General features: G+C 40.9%; 1 protein-coding gene across 7 annotated transcripts in view; it reads right to left on the reverse strand.

Annotated features, from left to right (window-relative positions):
* Positions 1–6,336: 6,336 nt before the first annotated feature.
* NEDD4 (NEDD4 E3 ubiquitin protein ligase) overlaps positions 6,337–22,600 on the reverse strand; it is a 145,363-nt gene continuing 129,099 nt past the window's right edge. For 5 of the 7 annotated variants that reach the window (XM_070377948.1, XM_005905629.3, XM_070377949.1 and 2 more), the window contains 9 exons: positions 19,592–19,662; positions 18,023–18,118; positions 17,595–17,668; positions 17,259–17,319; positions 13,623–13,682; positions 13,431–13,538; positions 12,579–12,675; positions 9,891–9,963; positions 6,337–9,332 (listed from right to left, as the gene is read on the reverse strand). In XM_070377948.1, the coding sequence (XP_070234049.1) occupies positions 9,230–9,332; positions 9,891–9,963; positions 12,579–12,675; positions 13,431–13,538; positions 13,623–13,682; positions 17,259–17,319; positions 17,595–17,668; positions 18,023–18,118; positions 19,592–19,662 (743 nt within the window). In that variant the 3' untranslated portion in view covers positions 6,337–9,229. The remainder of the gene's footprint in view (positions 9,333–9,890; positions 9,964–12,578; positions 12,676–13,430; positions 13,539–13,622; positions 13,683–17,258; positions 17,320–17,594; positions 17,669–18,022; positions 18,119–19,591; positions 19,663–22,600) is intronic. The other 2 variants (XR_011465659.1, XM_070377946.1) reach the window with 2 other exon arrangements.

Raw genomic sequence — 22,600 nt, forward strand, 5'->3', positions numbered from 1 at the left:
TCCGCTAGGAATAACTAATTATCTCCGGCGAGTCTCTTTCTTTACTTCACTCTCTTTTTCACAGGCCACACGCACTGCTGAAAATGAGAGGGCTGGTTCCAGTTCAAAGCCTTTCACCGACCTGAGCGCTCAGCCAGAAGTTCTGCATCTGCAGCCTATTAGCTCTCCCGATAGCATTTTGTTATTCTCCTTGCAGCAGGAAAAACAAACAGCTGTCCCTCCCACAGTCTCTGCCTTCCTCCCAAGGTCAAAGAGGCTCTCCCCCAGGTGACCCCCTGCGACCCCATGGAGTTCCTTCCTCTGCAGTGGCCTTGTCCTCCCAGTTGTCTAGTCTGGTCACCACCCTCCCGTTTCTGGCAGTTTCTGATAAACTACCTCATTCCCCATCCCCCTCTCCCTGTTCTGTCACGCTCTTCCCACGTCCTAGACCCAGTGCTTCACAATGGATGCCGGTTGCCAGTGATTTCCACGTTTGCTTTCTCCCACAGCATGTAGAACATTCATTGTGGGCCACTTTCAGCATCACTGTCAGGGGGCAGCTTCAGCTTTAGGGAGGAGGTTGCAGGTGTGATTTGGGGCTTTGGCTTCTCTCCCTATAATCTGCATTGGATCTCTCCCAAGCCATCCCCAGCAGACAGAATCGATGTGGAGACTGTGTTCACAGTGCAGATACAGCTCCCCTTTCAACCAGACTGCCATCCTTAAGCTCCTATCTGGCACAGATCTGGAATGCTGCTTAGTTTTTGGCACTGGGCTGTCTTAGAGGAATTTATTCCAAGACTAGAGTTGCCTATAGGAAGTAAGCTAATTTAGCACCTCCCTGGGTGAGCCACTCTTAGCTGCTTCTTCATTCCTTTTTGTGATGTCGAAGCATGACCCAGGCCCATTGATTCCAGTGGTGTCTGATACGTAGCACCAGCCCTTTGTGGCTATGTGAAATATGGTTGTTGTTAATTGAGATGTGCTGGAAGCATAAAATACACACTGTATATTGAAGACTTAGTATCAGATGATAAAAAACATTGTTAATTACATGTTGAAATGTTAATATTTTAGATATACTTCATTAAAATATCTTACTACTGCCAAATTCACTTACCTCTTTTTACTTTTAAAAATGTGCTACTAGAAAATTTAAAATTATATGTCACCTGCATTATATATTTTTTTATTTCTTAAAAATTTTTTAATTGAAGTATAATTGCTTTACCATGCTAAGTTTCTGCTGTATAATAATGTGAACTGTATTATATTTCTATTGGACAATGCTGGACTAGACCTTGGCTCAGTCTTAAATGTCTTAATATACCTTCCAAAGGCCTGCAGTGTATGCTGTGTGTTCCCTTTTTTCCATCCCTGGCAATGCTTAAATGAGTAATTAGATGTCTTGCTGATATACCTCAAATTTCTATCCACATTGTCCCCAGATGGCAATGGGGAAAGTATGTAAACTGACTCACAGGGCAACCACAGATATTCAGAGCTCTAGTAGGGACTGAGTTAACAGAGCTTTCTTTTTTCCCTTCTCACACTTCTTTTGAAGAATAAAACACTGAATTCCTCATAGCTTAAAATCACACATCATCAACACTTATTCATAAGCATTACAGCATTACAACACAGAGAAATACTGAAAAAGCAAACGTACTTGGCTACTCAGTCTTCATCACTGAGACTCTGGTCATCCCACTGGAGCTATTTCACTGTCTTCAAGTCTAGAAGTTTATGCTACACTTTGGCCTAATGCCCAGTGATGTAGTATTAACCACATCATTGATCTGGATTCTGTTTTTAAGTATAGCATTCATGAAAATCCTGTTTGTTTAAACAGATTATCCTTAGCACACTGTGCTCATTACCTGTTACTAACTGGAGAGAATATACTTGAGTTTCTGATTTATAAAATATATATATTAAAGAAAAAACAACTCTCAGGCAGGTATGAGGGTGTGCCTTGATAGTCATTATTCTTCATAAGAGAACTTAAATCAGAATCTGAACAATGAATTCAGATCAGCCTACAGCTGATCCTCAACAGCCTACAGTTATGGCTTTAACAACTGGTTAGCTTCCCAAGGAGAACACTCTGCTCCAGAGTTTTGTGCCTGCTCTTGGCCTTTCAGTCCCCGGGGCATCTGAAGGTTCTCCCACCCCTCTCCTCTCTGGAGACTGAGAGCCAGCAAATAATCAACAGCTCTGGGCTGCAAACAGCTTTCTCTGCTTTTGGCTAGGGCTTATCTGGTGGCTCAGATGTTAAAGAATCCACCTGCAATGCGGGAGACCTATGTTCGACCCCTGCGTTGGGAAGATTCCCTGGAGAAGGAAATGGCAACCCACTCCAGTATTCTGACCTGGAGAATTTCATGGACAGAGGAGCCTGGCAGACTACAGTCCGTGGGGCCACAAAGAGTTGGACGGGACTGAGCAAATTTCACTTTCACTTGATTTGCACCCACATGGTGCTAGTGGTCAAGAACCCACCTGCAGGAGACTTAAAGAGATGCAGGTTCTATCCCTGAATCAGGAATATCCCCTGGAGGAGGGCATGGCAACCCACTCCAGTATTCTTGCCTGGAGAATTCCATGGACAGAGGAGCCTGGTGGGCTACAGTCAATGAGGTTGCAAAAGTTGGACATGACCTAAGAGACTTTGCATGCACACACACACTATCCTGAACATAACTTCACTGGAAGGAATACCAATTCTTCAAACAAACAAAAAGATCAGCGATGGTCTGTTTATATAATAAGGAAGCTTCTAAGGATGCATATGTATGTGCTCAGCCAGTGTTTGTTTTTATGTATTCTTTGTGTAAAAAGTACTATAAACCTATTACAATACAGTGTATATATAGCTCATTGTGTTAGCTGGGTACCTAGGCTAACTTGTTGGACTTATGAACAAATTGTGAACTTACGAATGTGCTCTCAGAACTCGTTTGCATGTAGGGAACTTACTGTAGTCATGTTTGTCAAGTATTTACGTGTTGGGAAGTGAACATATTAAAAATGTATACAAAGTCCCTGTTCTCAAACTGCCTACGTGTGTAGGAGAGAATTATGTAAACAAAGCAGAGCGAAAGAATGCAATTCATGCTGCTGCTGCTGCTGCTAAGTCGCTTCAGTCGTGTCTGACTGTGCGACCCCATAGACAGCAGCCTACCAAGCTCCTCCGTCCCTGGGATTCTCCAGGCAAGAACACTGGAGTGGGTTGCCATTTCCTTCTCCAATGCATGAAAGTGAAAAGTGAAAATGAAGTCGCTCAGTCATGTCTGACTCTTCAAGACCCCATGCACTGCAGCCTACCAGGCTCCTCCATCCTTGAGAGTTTCCAGGCAAGCGTACTGGAGTGGGTTGCCATTGCCTTCTCCAGCAATTCATGCTACTATGTACCAAAGGCCAAGGCCACAGAACCCTTGTACTGGTCCAAAAGGAGGAGTGATTTTGCAAGTGGACATTAGCAGTTGCAGAGAAACTTTCAGTGATTAGGGACTGGAGGGTGTCCTGGTTTGGGGGGAGAGGAGGGTGCCTGAGTGGGGTACAATGGAAGGTGGAACTCACACATTAAGCTGGGGACAGACTGCATTTCATGCCAGTGGGTTTGGGCTCCTTGCTTCTGCCTCTGGGGAGCTTTCAAAGGGTTTTTGGCACAGTAACCTGATCAGATTTGTCTACTAGAAAGGAAGCACAGGTGTGGGAGGGATGGATTGCATAGGATGGATAGCAGATGAAAAGACTGGGAGAACCCAAACACGCTGGCTGATTTAGTGGTAAGTTTTAATGCTCAAGAAAAATACACAGGAATCTACTAAAGCCCACTATTCAGAATGAGGTCCTGACATTCTAACATTTAGTTTGTGTGCGTTAGTTGCTCAGTTGTGTCCGACTCTTTGTGATCCCATCGACTGTAGCCCACCAGGCTCTCTCTATGGGATTCCCCACTCATGAATACTGGAGTGGGTTGCCATTTCATTCTCCAGGGAATCCTCCAGACCCAGGGATCAAACCCGGGTCTCCTGAACTGCAGGCAGATTCTTTACCACTAGACCACCTGGGAAGCCCACAACACAGTTCAATATCCTTTATAAGAGGAATGTGTCTGCCATGTTGGACAGCAAAGCAAGGACTTCCCGTACAGGGAGACATGGTGAGGGCTAGCTACTGCCTGAGCTGGTAAGCACTGGAAGGGTGGGAGCAGGGAGGAAAGGGGTCTGCACCCCATAGATTAAAACTACAGTCTTGATTTTAATAGAAACAGAGCTAGAACAATACATTCCCAGCACTGATAGGGGTTGGGGTGTTGGATTCCCTTCTATCTGGGAAACTTCCAGGTATCCAGAGGAAGGATGAAAAGACACTTAGTTCTGAATTAAAACCTGGAACTCCTTTTATATAGAAACAATGTTATAAATGCATTATATGGCAGGCCTCTTGAATGAATTGTTCTTCAGTTGCTCAGTCAGGTCTGACTCTTTGCAACCCCATGGACTACAGCACACTAGGCTTCCCTGTCCTTCACTATCTCCCAGAATTTGATCAAACTCATGTTCATTGAGTTACTGAAGCCATCCAACCATCTCATCCTCTGTTGCCACCTTCTCCGCCTGCTCTCAATTTTTCCTAGCATCACTGTCTTTTCCAATGAGTTGAATCTTCACATCAGGTAGCCAAAGTGTTGGACCTTCAGCATCAGTCCTTCCAATGAATATTCAAGGTTGATTTCCTTTAGGATTGACTGGTTTGATCTCCTTGCTGTCCAAGGGACTCTCGAGAGTCTTCTCCAGCATCACAGTCAGAAAGCATCAGTTCTTCGGTGCTCAGCTTTCTTTATAGTCCAACTCTCACATCCATACATGACTACTGGAAAAACAATAGCTTTGACTAGATGGACCTTTGTCGGCAAAGTAGTGTTTCTGCTTTTTAATATGCTAGGTTGGTCATAACTTTTCTTCCAAGGAGCAAGTGTCTTTTAATTTCATGGCTGCAGTAACTGTCCACAGTGATTTTGGAGCCCAAGAAAATAAAGTCTGTCACTGTTTCCATGTTTTCTCCATCTATTTGTCATGAAATGATGGGACCAGATGCCATGATCTTCATTTTTTGAATGCCGAGTTTTAAGCCAGCTTTTCCACTCTACTCTTTCACCTTTATCAAGGGGCTCTTTAGTTACTCTTTGCTTTCTGCCATTAGGATGGTGTCATCTGCATATCTGAGGTTATTGATATTTCTCCCAGCAGTCTTGATTCCAGCTTGTGCTTCATCCAGCCCGGCATTTCGCATGGTGTACTCTGCACATAAGTTAAATAAGCAGGGTAACAATATACAGCCTTAACGTACTCCTTTCTCAATTTGGAACCAGTCCATTGTTCCATGTCCAGTTCTAACTGTTACTTCTTAACCCGCATACAGGTTTCTCAAGAGGCAGGTAAGGTGGCGTGGTATTCCCATCTTTCTAAGAATTTTCCACAATTTGTTGTGATCCACACAGTAAAAGGCTTTAGCATAGTCAATGAAGCAGAAGTAGATGTTTTTTTCTGGAATTCTCTTGCTTTTTCTATGATTTAGCAATATTAGTAATTTGATCTGTGGTTCCTCTGCCTTCTAAATTCAGCTTGCTGGAAGTTCCTGGTTCATGTACTGTTGAAGCCTAGCTTGAAGGATTTTGAGCATAATCTTACTAGCATGTGAAATGAGCACAATTGTATGGTAGTTTGAACATTCTTTGGCATTGCCCTTATTTGGAGTTGGAATGAAAACTGACCTTTTCCAGTACTGTGGCCACTGCTGAGTTTTCCAAATTTGCTGGTATATTGAGTGCAGTACTTTAACAGCCTCATCTTTTATGATTTGAAATAGCTCCTCCCCTGGCTTTGTTCGTAGTAATGCTTCTTAAGGCCCACTTGACTTCACACACCAGGATGTTTGGCTCAAGGTGAATGATCACACCATGATGGTTATCTGGTGTGTGTATAACTTTTTTATACAGTTCTTCTGTGTATTCTTGCCAGCTCTTCTTAATATCTTCCACTTCTGTTAGGTCCATACCATTTTTGTCCTTTATTGTGCCCATCTTGAATGAATAGCAAGTCTGAAATCTAGTACATTTGTGTACTATTACATTGTCTTCTGGATAATTTACTAACAACCAGATTTTGGGAACATGATTTGTCTGTAAAGTGGAGATTCTCTGCAGTTGAGTTTATAATCATGCTACGTCATCTGCTGTAAATTCAAGGTCATCTTGAGAATTCTTTGTGTTGTTGCAAAGAACTGTATCAGAAGCTATCACCAAGGATAATGGCTTGGAAACAGTTCTATTTGAAAAATAAGTCACAGTTTTTGGTTTTGCTAGAATAGAACTTTATTTATGGTATCAAGATTTTTTAAAACGGTTTTATATTTTAAAGTATGCAATAAATTTTGATACATTGATCTTGGTAATATTTTCCCATATGAGAAGATTTTAGAAAACAATGTCAAGTGGCTTATAATTCAAAAGAGTTGTTTGACTTGATAATTCTCTGGAATTTCAGATTATAAATAAAAAACGAAAACAAATAAAACCATTTAAATTAGGATGAAACATATTTGTAATACAATTTTATGTCCATTAAAATTTGTTTGATTACAGAGAAAATATAGGCTAAAATTATGTGCTTATAAGTTCTAAAAAAATGACATCCTTGCTTTAAGAAAATGACCCTATTTACTTCCAGCTGCAGAATGAGTTTTGAGATACTTTGCTGTTTGGGATGAGGGGCTGTGTTGCTTGATTCAGGCTCCTTTCAGACCATCACTGCATACCTGGAAAATGAAGCAGATGCTGGTCTGTGGCTGGGTGCTGGTGGGAGTGTCTGGTCTTATTAACATGCTGTTTTATCAAGTCACAGAATCACCCAAGTGAATGAGTCAGATGAAAAGCAAGCTATATATTTTCTCAAGCTCTGAAATCTGCCATATTTGACAGAAGTGATATTTAAACAATCATGTGGTAAAATCATTTTTTAACAAAAGCAGTTTTCATGTTCAGTTCTACATAATGAGAACATTCCAAAATGCATTGGCTCATCTTAACACTACTTTGCTCATGTAGAGAAAATGAATTCTGATGGTAAGATCCATATACAGATAAAAATATGTATACATATATTTGTATATATTCAATACCAGAGATGATCCTTCCCTGTCTGTTAGCAGTCAATTCATGTTTAAATGAAGAGATTTCTCTTCGGGAGTGTGGTTCATGTTCACACCTGATTTGACAAAATCTGATGGCCGGCACAAAGTACCTTCTGATTGTATGAAACTTTACAGAGCATCTCTCTGGAACGGACAACAATCTTACATGACAATGAGAGCGTGCATGCGTGGTTATTTTCCTTTGACAGATGAAGAACCAGGAACCCAGAGAGGTGAAGTATGTTGCTTCAGTTTAAACATTTGGTAAGTGATAAAAGCAGGGCGTTTCCCCTGAATGCTGGTTAACACAGAAGAAGATAAGACAGAGGGTGCATGGATCTGTGAATTACTTTCTCTAACCTGGGCTGCTGATATGATGTTTGGAAAGTGGCTTTGCTTCTGTCACTTATGAGATCCCTACCAGGTGCTGAAAAGTACACATGGTATTAGACCCCAGCAAACTGTAACCAACAGCCGGATACACTTTTTACACCTCTTGGAGTGTGTGTGTGTGTGTATTTAAGAAGATTCATAACATATATTTACAATTATCCCTAAATCACCAAAATACCATATTGAGAAATAGCTTTAACTTTTTTCAAGAGCATTTTTCTCTACAATCATTCCAATTCAGGTATAAAATATATAAATACAGCCTTGGCACACTTTACCTTTGCAGATGCACTGGAACACTTTCCCTTTTGCCTTATTCTGCTCACCCTGACTTTTGATTGTTTCAAAATTCCTTTACACATCTCTAAGTTCCTTGAGGATGGGGATGGATTTCTTTGAAGCTGACAACTCTCACCCCTTGGCCTAGACAGAGCTATGCGTATCACAGGCATTCAGTAAACCTTTGTTGAATGCACGCACAGGATTTTTATGTACTTCTATTTAGCTAAAGTAGAAGTCTATCTCTAGCATTTTGCCTAAAGAGTTTTGGATTTATAGCAAAATATTTTCATAGTAAACAGTTTTTTAAAAAGCATAAGAAACATGGTAATAAATTTAAAATGATGCACTGTAACTATTCTTTGGTAATTTTTAACAAATTATTTGGTTTTTTTGACTAAAGTGAAATACTAAAAATATAAAAATGCAACTACAGAAATTAGCTTAATCTGTAAACATAATAAACCCTGTAAACATATAAGTACTACATAATTGTGCAAGTGTAAAGAATGACTAGTAAAGGCAAGTATTATACATTTAACTTAGTTCTTCAAGGCATATTTAGGAATACTGCTTTGTCGAGCTTTAGTTTGAAGAAGGAATTCTTTTAACTAAATGAAAACAGTAAAGAGTAATGGCTCTATCAATGAGCCATAGGATATACAGGCAAGAGGGAGGCACTGATACCTTTCAACCTTCGCAAATCTGAATTTGCTTCACATGTCCTATGAACTACCTTGTTTAGTAAAACCGCGTACTAACAAAAGCCAAATACTTTTAAAATGAAGAAGTAAACAGCTTTTTGTAAGTGAATCAGTTGACTGAAAATATAGGTTACACACTTTCCAATATTTTTCCAAAAACCTGCTACTGCATGTGCAGTAGGCAGGTCTAAAAAATAATAACTAGCTGCAGGCAGCACTGAATATATTGTCGTGTACTCAGTATTGAAGTTTTTTTCCCCAAATTTCAGTTCTCCTTCTCAAAAAAATCACACTTTTCACACATGACACTTATCACAGGTATTCACAGTTATCATTTCAGTAGTTTAAGAAAGAACTGCCTGGCAAATACTGTAAAAGAGGTAAATCCAAGGACAAAACTCACGATTTCAGGCACACAGGACTTGGGTGTGAACTCAATCCTTGGGTGTGAACTCAAAATAGAACAAAACCACTATGTAAATGCAACACATTACTAAAATGAATGAAATAATGGAAAAGTTGTCATACTAGTTCTTCTAATTCGTTGACATGATTTTCTCCAATATCTGAGAAGCATCAATGGCCAAGGATTAGTAGTTCCTTGGAAAATTTTAAGTCAAGATCTTGCTTTAAAAAAAAGTGGCAGTAAAACACCATAAATGATTACTTAAAATCTAATCAACGCCATCAAAACCCTGAGTGTTCTCAATGGCCATCTGAAGTTTATCCCATAATTCTTCAAATGACTCATAGGGTGGCAAGTCCAGGCGATTAAAGCTGAAAGAACAGAGAGAGGCTGGTTATGATGGACAGTGACAAAGTGACAAAGCAAGCTCCCAGGGCAAACTATTCACAGTGCAGCTATTTGTGACAGAATGTTCCAACAACAGGACAAGACCTTTTCTCTTTAGGGAGAAGGAAGGTCTAGGATTGGACTCAAGGTGCGGACTCTCTTCCGGACTTCTTGGTGGTGACCTCTGACCTCCACCCTGACCTCCAAATGTTTGGGTTCCTGTCATTTGAACCTTCAAGAGGGAATGTTCTAGGCCTTTGTGGAATGGCTTATCATTCATGTGACGGAGGCAACATATCATCAACAGCTCAGATGTGTCTCTCCAGTGTTCAGCTACCTGGACTTAAAGCCCAAGCCTGCCTGGTAAAGAAACACCTGTTCCTGAGTTAGTCTTAATGTCTCTCCATCCTCTCCCTCCCATCCCCCACCTCCTTATCTGCCACCAACAAAGCACAGAGGGAACTAGACCTTCTGTGTCTAGACTGTGAAAGGACCTTCTCTCTCTGAGGACTTGGTTCTCTAGGGTCAAAGAAACTGCTTACCAGGTATGAGCTCTTGGCAGCTTCTCAGGTGTGCCCCACTGCTCAACTGTAAATGACTGTGGTCCGTTTGAGCCTACAAGGAAGAGAAGTTACTTTGGTTTCATTTAGCCTTTATAGGAGCTCCTGAACATTTCACAACTCACTTTTGCTAATGCAGAACTTAAAACACACAGATAATTCATCTAGTTTCTTTAAATTCGAAAGAAATAATGCTGTCTTGGGCTGATGACTTTACTGTCCAGCCACGAAATGAGGACTCCTATCAGTTCATCTGTATCACAGGTATCACTCTGACCTGTGGGGCATGTCTAATGGGACTTTTGCTGTTCCCCAGCCCTGCATTTCCATATACCACCTCTATCATAGGTACACAGAAAATGGGCGTTTTTTTGAGTTCCACTGAAAACAGCTTTAATTTTTTTCTGATTATTTTTCTCTATTGCTTTATTTTTTTGCAGTAAGATTATATAATAAAAGACGTAAAGATCACCTGAAATTCCACTGTTAAATCTAAGTAAACATCCTATCATTAATCTTTTTCTGCATATGCATAGAATTTTATGTGCATGTGTTCATTTATACATGCTACATTTTTCTCTTATTATGAACATTCTTAGAAACTTTTTCTTCCTTTGGAGTTTTATTCAATTATTCCTTTTGCAATTCTCAACATCCTTCAACCTCCCAGGTCATCAATGCTAACAACCTGATGAGTCACCTTCCATACTTTTCTCCATGTCTCAGACTCATATCCAAATATGTGTGTGAGAGTATAACTGTCAGAAGCAGTACTAAAAATACTATTTTCCATACTACTGTTTTCTCAAAAAGCACTGCTGTTCACACATCACCCATCACAATTATATCTACAGTTACAATTTCAGTACTTTTGTCATTGTATTTTCCATATTTTCCTGCCTCTTGATTCTCTCACCTGAACACTCCATTTGAAACACTCCCTATTAAGTCAACCAATATAAATATAACATACTTCTTCTTTCTTGGGGGGCTAAGCCACACTTCATATGGGATCCCAGTTCCACAAACAGGGCTCAAACCCGAGTGGAAGGGATCAAACCCCTGCAGTGCTAGTGTGAACTGCCAGGGAAGTCCCCGTAACATACTTTTTATTGGCTAGATAATACTGTATTGTAATATTAACATTCTGAAGCAACTTCTACTTCTTTTGTAAATTCATAAGAATTTGAATTTATAGTCTAACACTAATAACTCTGGACCTGTGTATGAGATACTGTGTTAGTCGCTTAGTCGTGTCTGAATCTTTGCGACCCCATGGACTGTAGCCAGCCAGGTCCCTCTGTCCATGGAATTTCCCAGGCAAGAATACTGGAGTGGATAGCCATTCCCTTCTCTGGAGGATCTTCCTGAACCAGAGGTCAAAGCTGGATCTCCTCCATCATAGGCAGATTCTTTACCATCTGAGCCACCAGGGAAGCCTGTATGTGAAATATCTCCTCCAAATTCCAAAAAATGCATGCCATCAGTGGGTGACTGTAGGTCTGGGCTGCATATAAGAGGACAGTGGAGCTAGAGATGGAGAGGGTGCTTGCCCTGCTTTGATTTTTCTCTACTGACTGGTCAAAGAGCAGGAGGAGAGAATGGAAGTCAGGGAAAACCACTGGAAAGACAAACCCAGTCAGGTGGGGAATGAGCATGTTGTTGAGTGGCAACTCTATAGTCTCATCCTTCTCCTTGGGAGAGAAGAGGCAGCTGCCTGACAGGTTTTGCAAACAGATGTTCAGTTAAGCTTAACAAGGAAACCACATAGGCCAAGGAGGGGATAGAAGGGCTCCGATCTTGGCTATACCTCCTCTGAAAGAGTTGTTTTTCTTGATATCTTTAAAAGCAAGTACATGCCATTCCAATAAACAGAATATTTGACTTTCTTTATTCCATTCTTTCCCCCAAATGTATTCTACTATGAAACACTCTGTATTTTGTTGTACACCTATTAGTACCCTGTGGAACTTTATATGCTGTCTATCTTAAACCATCGCACCACAGCAATGTTTTTTCTGTAACAGAATGCAGAATGGGAATCAAATCTAAAATTCAAGAATGGAAAGTAACTTGAATCATTTCCTGTGTTCAGTTTTCTCTTTTGCTATCTTACTGAGAGTGCCTTGGACTGCAAGGGGATCAAACCAGTAAATCCTAAAGGAAATAAACCCTGCATATTCATTGGAAGGACTTCTGCTAAAGCTGAAGTACTTTGATGCTAAAGCTCCAGTACTTTGGCCATCTAATGTGAAGAGCTGACTGACTGGAAAAGATCCTGATGCTGGGAAAGATTGAAAGCAAAAGGAGAAGAGGGAAGCAGAGGATAAGAAGGTTAGATAGCATCACTGACTCAGTGGACATGAATTTGAGCAAACTCTGGGAGACAGTGAAGGACAGGCAAGCCTGGCATGCTGCAGTTCATGGGCTTGCAAAGGGTTGAGGGTTGGACATGATTTAGCAACTGAACAACAAACAACAACAACAAAATAGAAGGTGTCCATATATTTTGATCTTCTGCAGTGTATCTAACTGTAATCATTTAAAACTATGAATTCTTTTTAATTAATTAAATATTTGTATGCATGAAAGAAGACTGAAGACTAGTCAGTCATGAAAAAGACAACTGGCATCAGCTCCATTTTTAAATGATCTACGGAAAATCCATACCATACAGTTCAGCAAATCCATTCATAGGCACACGGGATGTGCCAGTGACAAACTGAAGTAATCGTATTCTTTTTTCTGAGTCCATCATTAAAACAGCCTGCATAAAATATAAGCAGCATTTAGGAACATCACTGGAAAAAATGTTAACAAAACTACCCTTAAAAATATGTTACCAGAGTTTAGTTAGAGTCTGAATCATCACTTGTGAAATTTGCATGTTTCCTTTACTTCAAGTTGTGTTTATGGTGGTTTACAAAGTTCTTGAGACTCCATTTCCAAGGCTTCATGGTAACTGTTGAGAATGGGGTTATAGCCTAACAAAGTGACAAAATTTCCTCTTGGCTGTGACTATGTGGCTTTTTAAAATTTTTTATTTACTGGAATTATTATTTAAAAATTGTATTTACTGGCATACCCATTTCTCTATCACATTCCAAGGAGCCAAGTAGGAGTCCCAGAGAATACACTGCAGGTTACAAGTTCCCTTGAAGAATCCCTTCTTTAGTAAGGAACCAAGAGCCTCTCTCTCAGCTAATACTGCCACTTACTACATTTTACTTATCTACAAATAAGTATGTATGAAGGTAAATGTATATAGTACAAAATAAAAAACAATTTTTGTGGGGCTATGTACTGGGTTGGCCAAAAAGTTCATTTGGTTTAAAAGTAAAATTTAAAAACATATTTTTCATTTTCACCAAGAACTTAATTGAATAACATATTCCCTAACTGAGCAAACTTTCTGGCCCACTCAATATATTTTTTGTCTTATCTATATGTGATCCACTAGTATAGGTAAATATGACTGAATCTATCAAAAAGTAACATAAGAAAAGGGAAACCTTCTATTACCTTCCAAAACCACTGGATGACTTGATGATTTATGCTGTAGCCATTTTTGTACTTTGTGTGTTCTCTCCAGTCATTCACATCCACATCTCCCAAGCCACACATCAGAAGCTACATAAGAAGACATGTCAAACTGTAGACAAGAAAAATCAGGGTACAAAAGTCCTGTTTTAAGATAAAAGCAATATTTCTTACCTCTAGTTCATTTTCATCAAAAATTTTGATGAGATCCTGTGGTATCAGTTCAAAAAACCCCTAGAAGAAAGAATATATTTAAAACCCTAGTTAGTGGGGTCAATGGACAATTCCATACTTCAGTTTCTGGGTGGGAATGGAGAAATCCCATACCCACACAGATTCCTACCCCTACATGGTTCATGGGCTCTTTAACTGACATTTCAATGTCAGCAAGAAAGTACACGTTTGTTCTCCCATTGATTCCTCAAAGTGGTTATTTTCAAACCACCCTACACCTTTCAAGCTTCCTTCTCCACGTCACCCTTCACAGCAGACAATTTCTATTTGAGAGAGAAAATAAAAGCAGTTCTGCTGGATGGAATTCCCTTCAACATTCTGCACCCCCACTTAGCACCAACATCCATGAGGGTCTTGTCCCCATTGCAGTGGAGAGAGGGACCACTTCCTCTCTGTGCTTCATTTGTTTCCCCAAGGATATCTTCACCAAACCTTTACTAGCTCACATTTTTTTTTTGTTTAAGATTTTTTGGGGGATGTGGATCATTTTTCAAGTCTTTATTGAATTTGTTACAATACTGCTTTTGTTTTATGTCTTGGTTTTTTGGCCACGAGGCATGTGGGATCTTAGTTCCCCAACCAGAGATGGAACCTGCACCCTCTGCATTGGAAGGCAAAGTCTTAACCACTAGACCATCAGGCAAGTGCCTATTAACTCACTCTTGATGCATCTAAATTTGTTCAAGCCATATTTACTTTCAAAACAAAATAAGAAAGCAAACCCCTCTTTCTTCTCTTCACACCCATGTTCTGGACAGTGTTACTACACATTACCAAATCCACTTGCTCCCCCTCATCCCTCAACCACTGCAATCTGACCTCTTCACCAATGCTTCCCTGAAACTGTCTTGGAGAAAGTCAAAGACAACTTTATGGCTACATCTAAGGAATACTTACTAGTTCCCTATCTTATCTGACTTCTCTATACTATGATATTGTTGACAATACCTTTGTTCTTGAAACTGTCTGCTGTTGACGGTTTTCCTCTTATGTCTCTGCCTTTGCTGATTTTCTCTGATGTCTCCTTTCTTCCTGTCCATTCCTTAAATGTTGGTGTTCCGACATCCCCGTGTGTGGCCATCCACTTTCACCATTCTTACCATTCTTTTGAATTTTCCATCTTGTTTAGTCCACAGCTTCACAGAAAGCAGACAGTCCCCAGATCTCCATCCTTTAAATCACCCTGAGCTATAAATCTCCTTTCCTGAGTATCATTCATGTGCATGCATAGCTCCGTTCCCACTGTCCTGATCATTTCCCCTGGGGTGATTCCAGCACTTGTTCAGCTAGCCTCTGCTGCTTGTCTTGCCCTCCTCTAGCTTACTATTCATTCATATCACTTCCAGAAAAATCTGAGCAAAATATACACTGAATCTTGGTATTTTATTGTTAGCAGTCTTTAATGCCACCTTCCTTCCTCACTGGACTTCAGAGAAAACACCAAACAAATAGGCCCCTCATCATCTGGTTCCTCCCATCTCTCCAGACTTAGTTCACCTCTTGCATCCCCATTGGCTCAGATGGTAAAGAATCTGCCTGCAAAGTAGGTGACCCAGGTTGGATCCCTTGGTTGGGAGGATCCCCCGGAGAAGGGAATGGCTACCCACTCCAGTATTCTTGCCTGATGAATTCCATGGTCAGAGAAGCTTGGCAGGCTACAGTCCATGGGGTTACAAAGAGTCAAACACGACTGGGCAATTAACACTTGCATCCTCTCATCCAGTACAACTGCCTGTATTTTCTCTAATGTGTGCCCAGTTTGTCTTATTACTAGACTTTACATGTGCCGCTCCCTCTGTTTGGAACTGTATTTCCTTCTTCTCTGTGGCTGGCCAATCCCTCTACCCCTCCCATGGCCCTGCCCCCACCTCTCCCTGCTCTGGTTTCTACCTCTCTTCTCTGCTCACCTAGTACTATGGGCTTCCCTGGTCCATTTCACCCTTAGATTCTCTGCTCCTCGACAACAGGACCTACGTCCTTTTGCCTTGCATAGCACCAGACACACGGTCAGTGCTCAATATTGAATAAATGAAAAAGTGTGTGATATTTAACAGAAGACTTTTAATTAGCTTAGGAAATGAGTGCCCTGGCAACAGCCTAAATGTTCATCAATTTGGAACTTTAAGTGACTTATGAATTTACATGATGAATAAAATACAGCTACAAAGAAAGGTCACTATATATCTTGATATGTAAAACACCTCCAATAAGTATTTGACAAGAGAAGAAAAAGAGTCACAAACCAACATGTATGGCATGATTCCATTTAGGAAAAGACATAAACGGCATGTTCCAGGGGTTCCCAGATAGTAAAGAATCTGCCAGCAATGCAGGAGAGCTGGGTTCAATCCTTGGGTTGGAAAGATCCCCTGGAGAAGGGAATGGTTACCCACTCCAGTAATCCTGCAAGGAGAATTCCACAGACAGAGAAGCCTGGTGGGCTACAGTTCATGGAGTTGAGAAGAGTTGGACATGATGAGTGACTAACACTTTCACTTTTCAGGGGTTCCCAACCCCTGGGGCATGAATAAGTGCTGGTCTGGGGAACTGGGCCACACAGCAGGAGGTGGGGGTGGGTGAGCCAGTGAAGCTTCATCTGCTATTCCCCATGACTTGCATTACTGCTGAACTATCCCTCCACCTGACCCCAAGATCCACAGAAAAACTGTGTTCCATGAATCAGTCCCTGGGGCCAAAAAGATTGGGGTCTGCTGATATATTCCACACTCTTGTCCCTTTGTTCACCTATGTTTACTTAAGGTGAGGGGAGGGGACTATAAAAGGTGAGGGGGGATCCATGCTACGGAGGACTGTTTATTGCATGGACTTCTTGAATGACTGCTTTTTAACTCAACATCTATTCATTTAATACTCTGTTAGTATGAAAACAAGGGCTTCCCTTGTAGCTCAGCTGGTAAAGAATCCACCTGCAATGCGGGAGACCCCAGTTCAATTTCTGAGTCAGGAAGACCCCCTAGTGAAGGGATAGGTTACCCGCTCCAGTATTCTTGGGCTTCCCTGGTGGCTTAGCTGGTAAAGAGTCCACCTGCAATCTGGGAGACCTGGGTTTGATCACTGGGTTGGAAAGATCTCCTGGAGAAGGCAATGGCTACCCACTCCAGTATTTGGGCATGGAGAGTTCCACGGAGTGTATAGTACATGGGGTTGCAAAGAGTCAGACATGACTGGTGACTTTCACTTCACTTCAGTATGAAAACATGGGCTTCCTTGGTGGCTCAGACAGTAAAGAATCTGTCTGCAATGCAGGAAACCTGGATTCGATCCCTGGGTGGGGAAGATCCCCTGGAGAATGAAATGGCAACCCACTCCAGTATTCTTGCCTGGAGAGTTCCATGAACAGAGGAGCCTGGTGGGCTACAGTTCGTGGAATTGCAGAGTTGGACACGACTGAGCGAGTAACACTTTACTTCAGTATGAAAACATAATTCAAGATGGCTTTAAAAAGCAAATCACATACTACTTTTTTCTCTGATACAATAAGGTCCCTTTTTTCTCTGATATGACAATGGACTGTGCTTTGAAACTATAGGATAGAAAACAAAAGAAAATGAATACCTCTTTAAAAGCAGCCATTTGCTTCTGGATTCGGTTTACAAATCGCCATTGTATTACAAGACTAGAAGAAAGAAAACATTTTATCTTTTTCACAGGGAATAAGAAAAGATGTTAAGGTACACATATTCTGGTTAGAAACAAAAAATAAAGACTAGCTAAGTCCAAGGCAAAAACTGAATGAGTGAGTAAAAGTATAGAATTGTTATAGAAAAGAATATTGAGACTCTGACTCTAGAGAAAGAAAAAGAAGATACAAAGAATCTTCACAGAAAGAAGTACAAAATTATTTCCAGGGAAGTATTTACTAAAAATAGTAAAGTATAACAAAATACTTACTAAATATATTCCTTTTTGTTCTTATTGGTGACAACTATTTCTGATCCACCACTTTTCAACTCATGTTGATGTGTCTGAAATTAAGCATGATACCTTGTATATTATTTTAGTGAAAAAAATAAAGTATACATATTACAGTTATACAAGAAGCCTGGTGTTTTAAATTAAATCCACTCAAAAGCTAAGGAAACTTGAAATATTAGTTTTACTAAAATACGTATGGAATGAGTCAAAAGTCAAAGAAGCAGAAATTCTTTCTGAGAGACAGCTTTTGTTACAGGAAAATAAATTTTAAAATAGAATGCAGAAATGTGTTGAGTATATGCATTATTTAATGTCTAAATTTATAAAATTTTGCTTAAGTTATTAAACTTAAGTTTAAAGCTTTACAATTTATGTACCATTTAAATAAATCAAAATTTACAAACCTGTCCAAAAAGTTCTTCATCTATGACAAACCTGAGGTCCAATTCTGTTGGATCATTTTCAAGAATCCATCTTAATGAATTGTAATACTCACTATCCTAGATGGGATAAATTGCATATTTAAAATTTGTGTACAGAAAGAAGATATCTGAATCTGCAAAGAAAGTAACCCAAGGTCTGAATAACTGGACAAAAGACGAAAAGGTCAGATGGATCTCTTTTACACACACACACACACACATGTTACAAAAAGAGATGAATAGTAAGTACATGAGTATAAATACAGATATTGGGACTTCTCTGGCAGTCCAGTGGTTAGGATGCCATACCTCCACTGCAGGGTGGGTGCGAGTTCCATCCCTGGTTGGGGAAGTAAGATCCAGCATGCCACAGGGTGTGGCCAAAAAAAAAAGCATTTATCAATAGCATGGTGCTGCTTAAAAGTTTAGAAGTCTATTTCTGTTTGGAAGCAGTGGAGGTACAGATTTTTATTATCCAGTTAAAGGGTCAGTTCTGAGATATATCCTAACTTCCATGACATTCAGGGGCTCTCAGCACCAGTCCATATGGCCAATGAAACTGTGTTTGAAATGATTAAGTAACTCTGAGGAGACTAGTATTTATACTTGGCCCTAAATTGAAGAAAAATCTCAAATTAAATACAGAACCTTAATTTTCTAACTCCAATAACTATGCAGTGTTATGATTTATAAAGAACTATACTGTTCAGGGGCTTCCCACGTGCCACTAATGGTAAAGAACCCACCTGCCAATGCAGGAGACATAAGAGACGCAGGTTCAATCCTGGGTTGGGAAGATCCCCTGGAGGAGGGCATAGCAGACCACTCCAGTATTCTTGCCTGAAGAACCCCATGGACAGAGAAGCCTGGAGGGCTATAGTTCATAGGGTCGCAAAGAGTCAGACACGACTGAAGCAACTAAGCATGCGTGCACATAATGTTCATACTGATAATATGTCACGAGAAAGGGACTTGGTGCCATGGAAGAGGCCTTGGAATCCATGTGTTCTACACATTTCTATGATGCTATTCAGCATGGGTTATAAGGGTATAGTCAAGGATTTAATTCTTGGGTTTCTGTTTCTATGTAGTAGCCTAATTTCAAAACTTTGCTTTGGACTGCCAGTTTGAAAACATGTCATTCATCACAAATGATCACAATTCAAATACTGACACAACAGACACACAAAATTATTGTATATAGCATGCTGAAGTATTTAGGGAGAAATTTACTCATACCTGAAACTTTCTTTGAAATGCATTAAAGAAATAAGATGGGTTGATAGATAGGGAGCAGGCATGTGGATAGGTATATCATAAAGTAAGTATGGATAAAAAGCTAATTGTGGAATCTGGGTGGTAGATATACACATATCCACTGTAAAACTTTTTCAACTCTATTATATGTTAGTAAATTTTCCAAATAAAATGTTGGGGGAAATGTTCATTTATATTCAGAACATCCATTGATTTCATCATTAAAAAGTAAGTCTTTAAGATATTCAGTTGCCTGTTAAATTATACTTTATATGATAAGTGAAAAAAACATACCACTGATTCCATATCATGAAGTGTTATTGGCTTGTGCAGCATCATCTTATAAAATGGACGGATGAAAAAACCTTGCAAAAAATCAAATATATTTAAAATGATTACCAAGCAAAAGAAATCAGATAATTACATACCAAAAAGTTTTATGCTTAATATTAACAATCTGAGTAAAGTAAATCAGAAAGAGAAAAATAAATATTGTATATTAGTGCATATAAATGGAATCTATAAAAATGGTACTGATGAACCTATTTGCAAGGAATAGAGACACAGACATAGAGAATAGACTTGCAGACACGGTGGGGGAAGGAGAGGGTGGGATGAATTGAGAGAGTAGCATTAAAACATATACACTAACAGAGGGTGGTACTAAGATGGCAGAGGAATAGGACAGGGAGACCACTTTCTCCCCCACAAATCCATTGAAAGATCATTTGAACGCTGAGCAAATATCACAAAACAACTTCTGGATGCTGGCGGAGGATACCAGGCACCCAGAAAGGCAGCCCATTGTCTTCGAAAGGAGGTAGGACAAAATATAAAAGGATAAAAAGAGAGACAAAAGAGTTAGGGATGGAGACCCATCCCGGGGAGGGAGTCATAAAAGAGGAGAAGTTTCCAAACACCAGGAAACCCTCTCACTGGCAGGTCTGTGGGGAGTTTTGGGATCTCAGAGGGCAACATAGCTGGGAGGAAAAAATAAATAAATAAAACCCACAGATTACGCGCCTAATTGCAACTCCCAGTGGAGAAGTAGCCCAGACGCTGGTGTCTGCCACCAGCAAGTGGGGGCTGAACAGGGAGACGCGGGCTGCATTGCATAGGGTAAGGACTGGGCCTGAATGCCCTGAGGGCAATCTGAGGGAGCTAACGTGAGATAGCAACCCAAACCATGGGATAGCCAGAGAGGAAAAAAAAAAAAGGAAAGAACAAGAAAGAACTTTCCGGCAAAAAGCTTTAACCTAAGGCACTGCCGGGTCTGCTCACAGAACAAAGAGCAAATACCAGAGGAGAGCTAGCCAACAGTGGACCAGCCCATCCTCCACGGAGGCAGAGAGGCAGGCGGGCGACAGCCAGAGCCAGAAGGCAAGGGGCAAACTCGGCCCCAGAGATGGCATCCTCCACCACACTGCAAGCAGGCTCCCAGTTGCTAACCAAGTCTTTCTGGGATCCTGGACAGTTGACATCTGCCAGCAGGGTCGCAGCCAGAGATCAGCTCCCCAGAGGAGACACAGGGCACACCCGAGATGGCGCTCCCACTGCGCACCCAGGAAACTGAGCGTCTAGGATGGGGGAGGTGATAAGACGCACTGCCCCATCTGGGGAGTGTGCACTCGCCAAGCACCTGGTTACCTGAGCTGCTCAGACCAGGGAAGGGCACAAAACGCAGGCCCAACCAAGTCTGTGCCTTTGTGGAGTACCCGAGAACCTGAACCTGAGTGGCTTAGACCTGTAAAGTGCACACAACCTAGGGCCGCCTTAGACAGTTCCCCTGCAGAGCAACCTGGAGCCTGAGCAGTGTAGACCAGGAAAGCACACATGCTGTGAGTGGGAGCAAACCCAGTGTGGCAAAGACACTGTGAGCACTCCCCATACACAGCAGTGATGTTTGTTTGCAGTGTGTTCCTCCCTCCCCACAGCACAATTGAACAAGTGAGCCTAAATAAATGACCACTTTCGCCCCCTTGTATCAGGGCAGAAGTTACATACTGAAGAGACTTGCAAACAGAGGAAGCCAAAATAAAGAAGAGGGAACCACTTTGGAAGTGACAGGTGCAACAGATTAAAACCCTGTAGTTAGCATTGGCTACATTGGAAGGGACCTATAGACCCTGTGGGAGAAGGCAACAGCAACCCACTCCAGTACTCTTGCCTGGAAAATCCCTGGACAGAGGAGCCTGGCAGGCTGCAGTCCATGGGGTCGCAAAGAGTTGGACATGACTGAATGACTTCACTTTCATTTTTCACTTTCATGCATTGGAGAAGGAAATGGCCACCCACTCCAGTGTGCTTGCCTGGAGAATCCCAGAGACGGGGGAGCCTGGTGGGCTGCCATCTATGGGGTCGCACAGAGTCAGACACGACTGAAGTGACTTAGCAGCAGCAGCAGCATAGACCCTGGGAAGAAGTATAAGCTGGAACAAGGAACTATCTGAAACTGAACTGACCCCACACTGCCCTCAACAGCTCCAGAAACATTCCTAGATATATTTTACTATTATCATTTTTTAATTTTTAAGTTCCTTATTATTCCTTTAATTTTCCTTTTTAAAACCTACTATCATCTTGCAAAAAAAGGACCCTATTTTTAAAGCACATTTCATATGTATATATATTTTTTATAACTTTTGCGATTTTTTTTTAATACTGTATTTTTGAGAGTCTAACCTTTACTCTAGATTTTTAATCTTTGCTTTTTGGTATTTGTTATCAATTCTGTACCTTTAAGAATTCAATCATCAGTACCCATTTTTACTCAAGAGTGTGATTACTGGCTTGATTGCTCTCTCCCCTTTTGACACTCCTTTTTCTCCCCCAGGTCACCTCTATCTCCTCCCTCCCCCTTCTCTTCTCTACTTAATTCTGTGAATCTCTTTAGGTGTTCTGGGCTGTGGAGAACACTTAGGGAACTGATCACAGGCTAGACTGGTCTCTCTCCTTTTGACTTCCCCCATCCTCTCCTCCTGGTCACCTCTATCTCCTTCCTCCTCTTCTCTTCTCTATGGAACTCCATGAAACTGTCTTGAGTGTTCCAGACTGTAGAGAGCAAATAGGGAATTGATTACTGGCTAGACTGCTCTCTCCCCTTTTGATACCCCCTCTTCTCCTCCTGGTCACCTCTATCTCCCTCTTCCCTCTTTTCTTCATGTAACTCTGTGAACCTCTCTGGGTTTACCCCACTATGGAGAATCTTTTCACCATTAACCTAGATGTTTTATCATCGGTGCTATATGGATGGAGAAGTCTTGAGGCTACTGTAAGAATAAGACTGAAAGCCAGAGGTAGGAG

The sequence above is a fragment of the Bos mutus genome, chromosome 10, assembly GCF_027580195.1.
Source record: "Bos mutus isolate GX-2022 chromosome 10, NWIPB_WYAK_1.1, whole genome shotgun sequence".
Lineage (NCBI taxonomy): Eukaryota > Metazoa > Chordata > Mammalia > Artiodactyla > Bovidae > Bos > Bos mutus.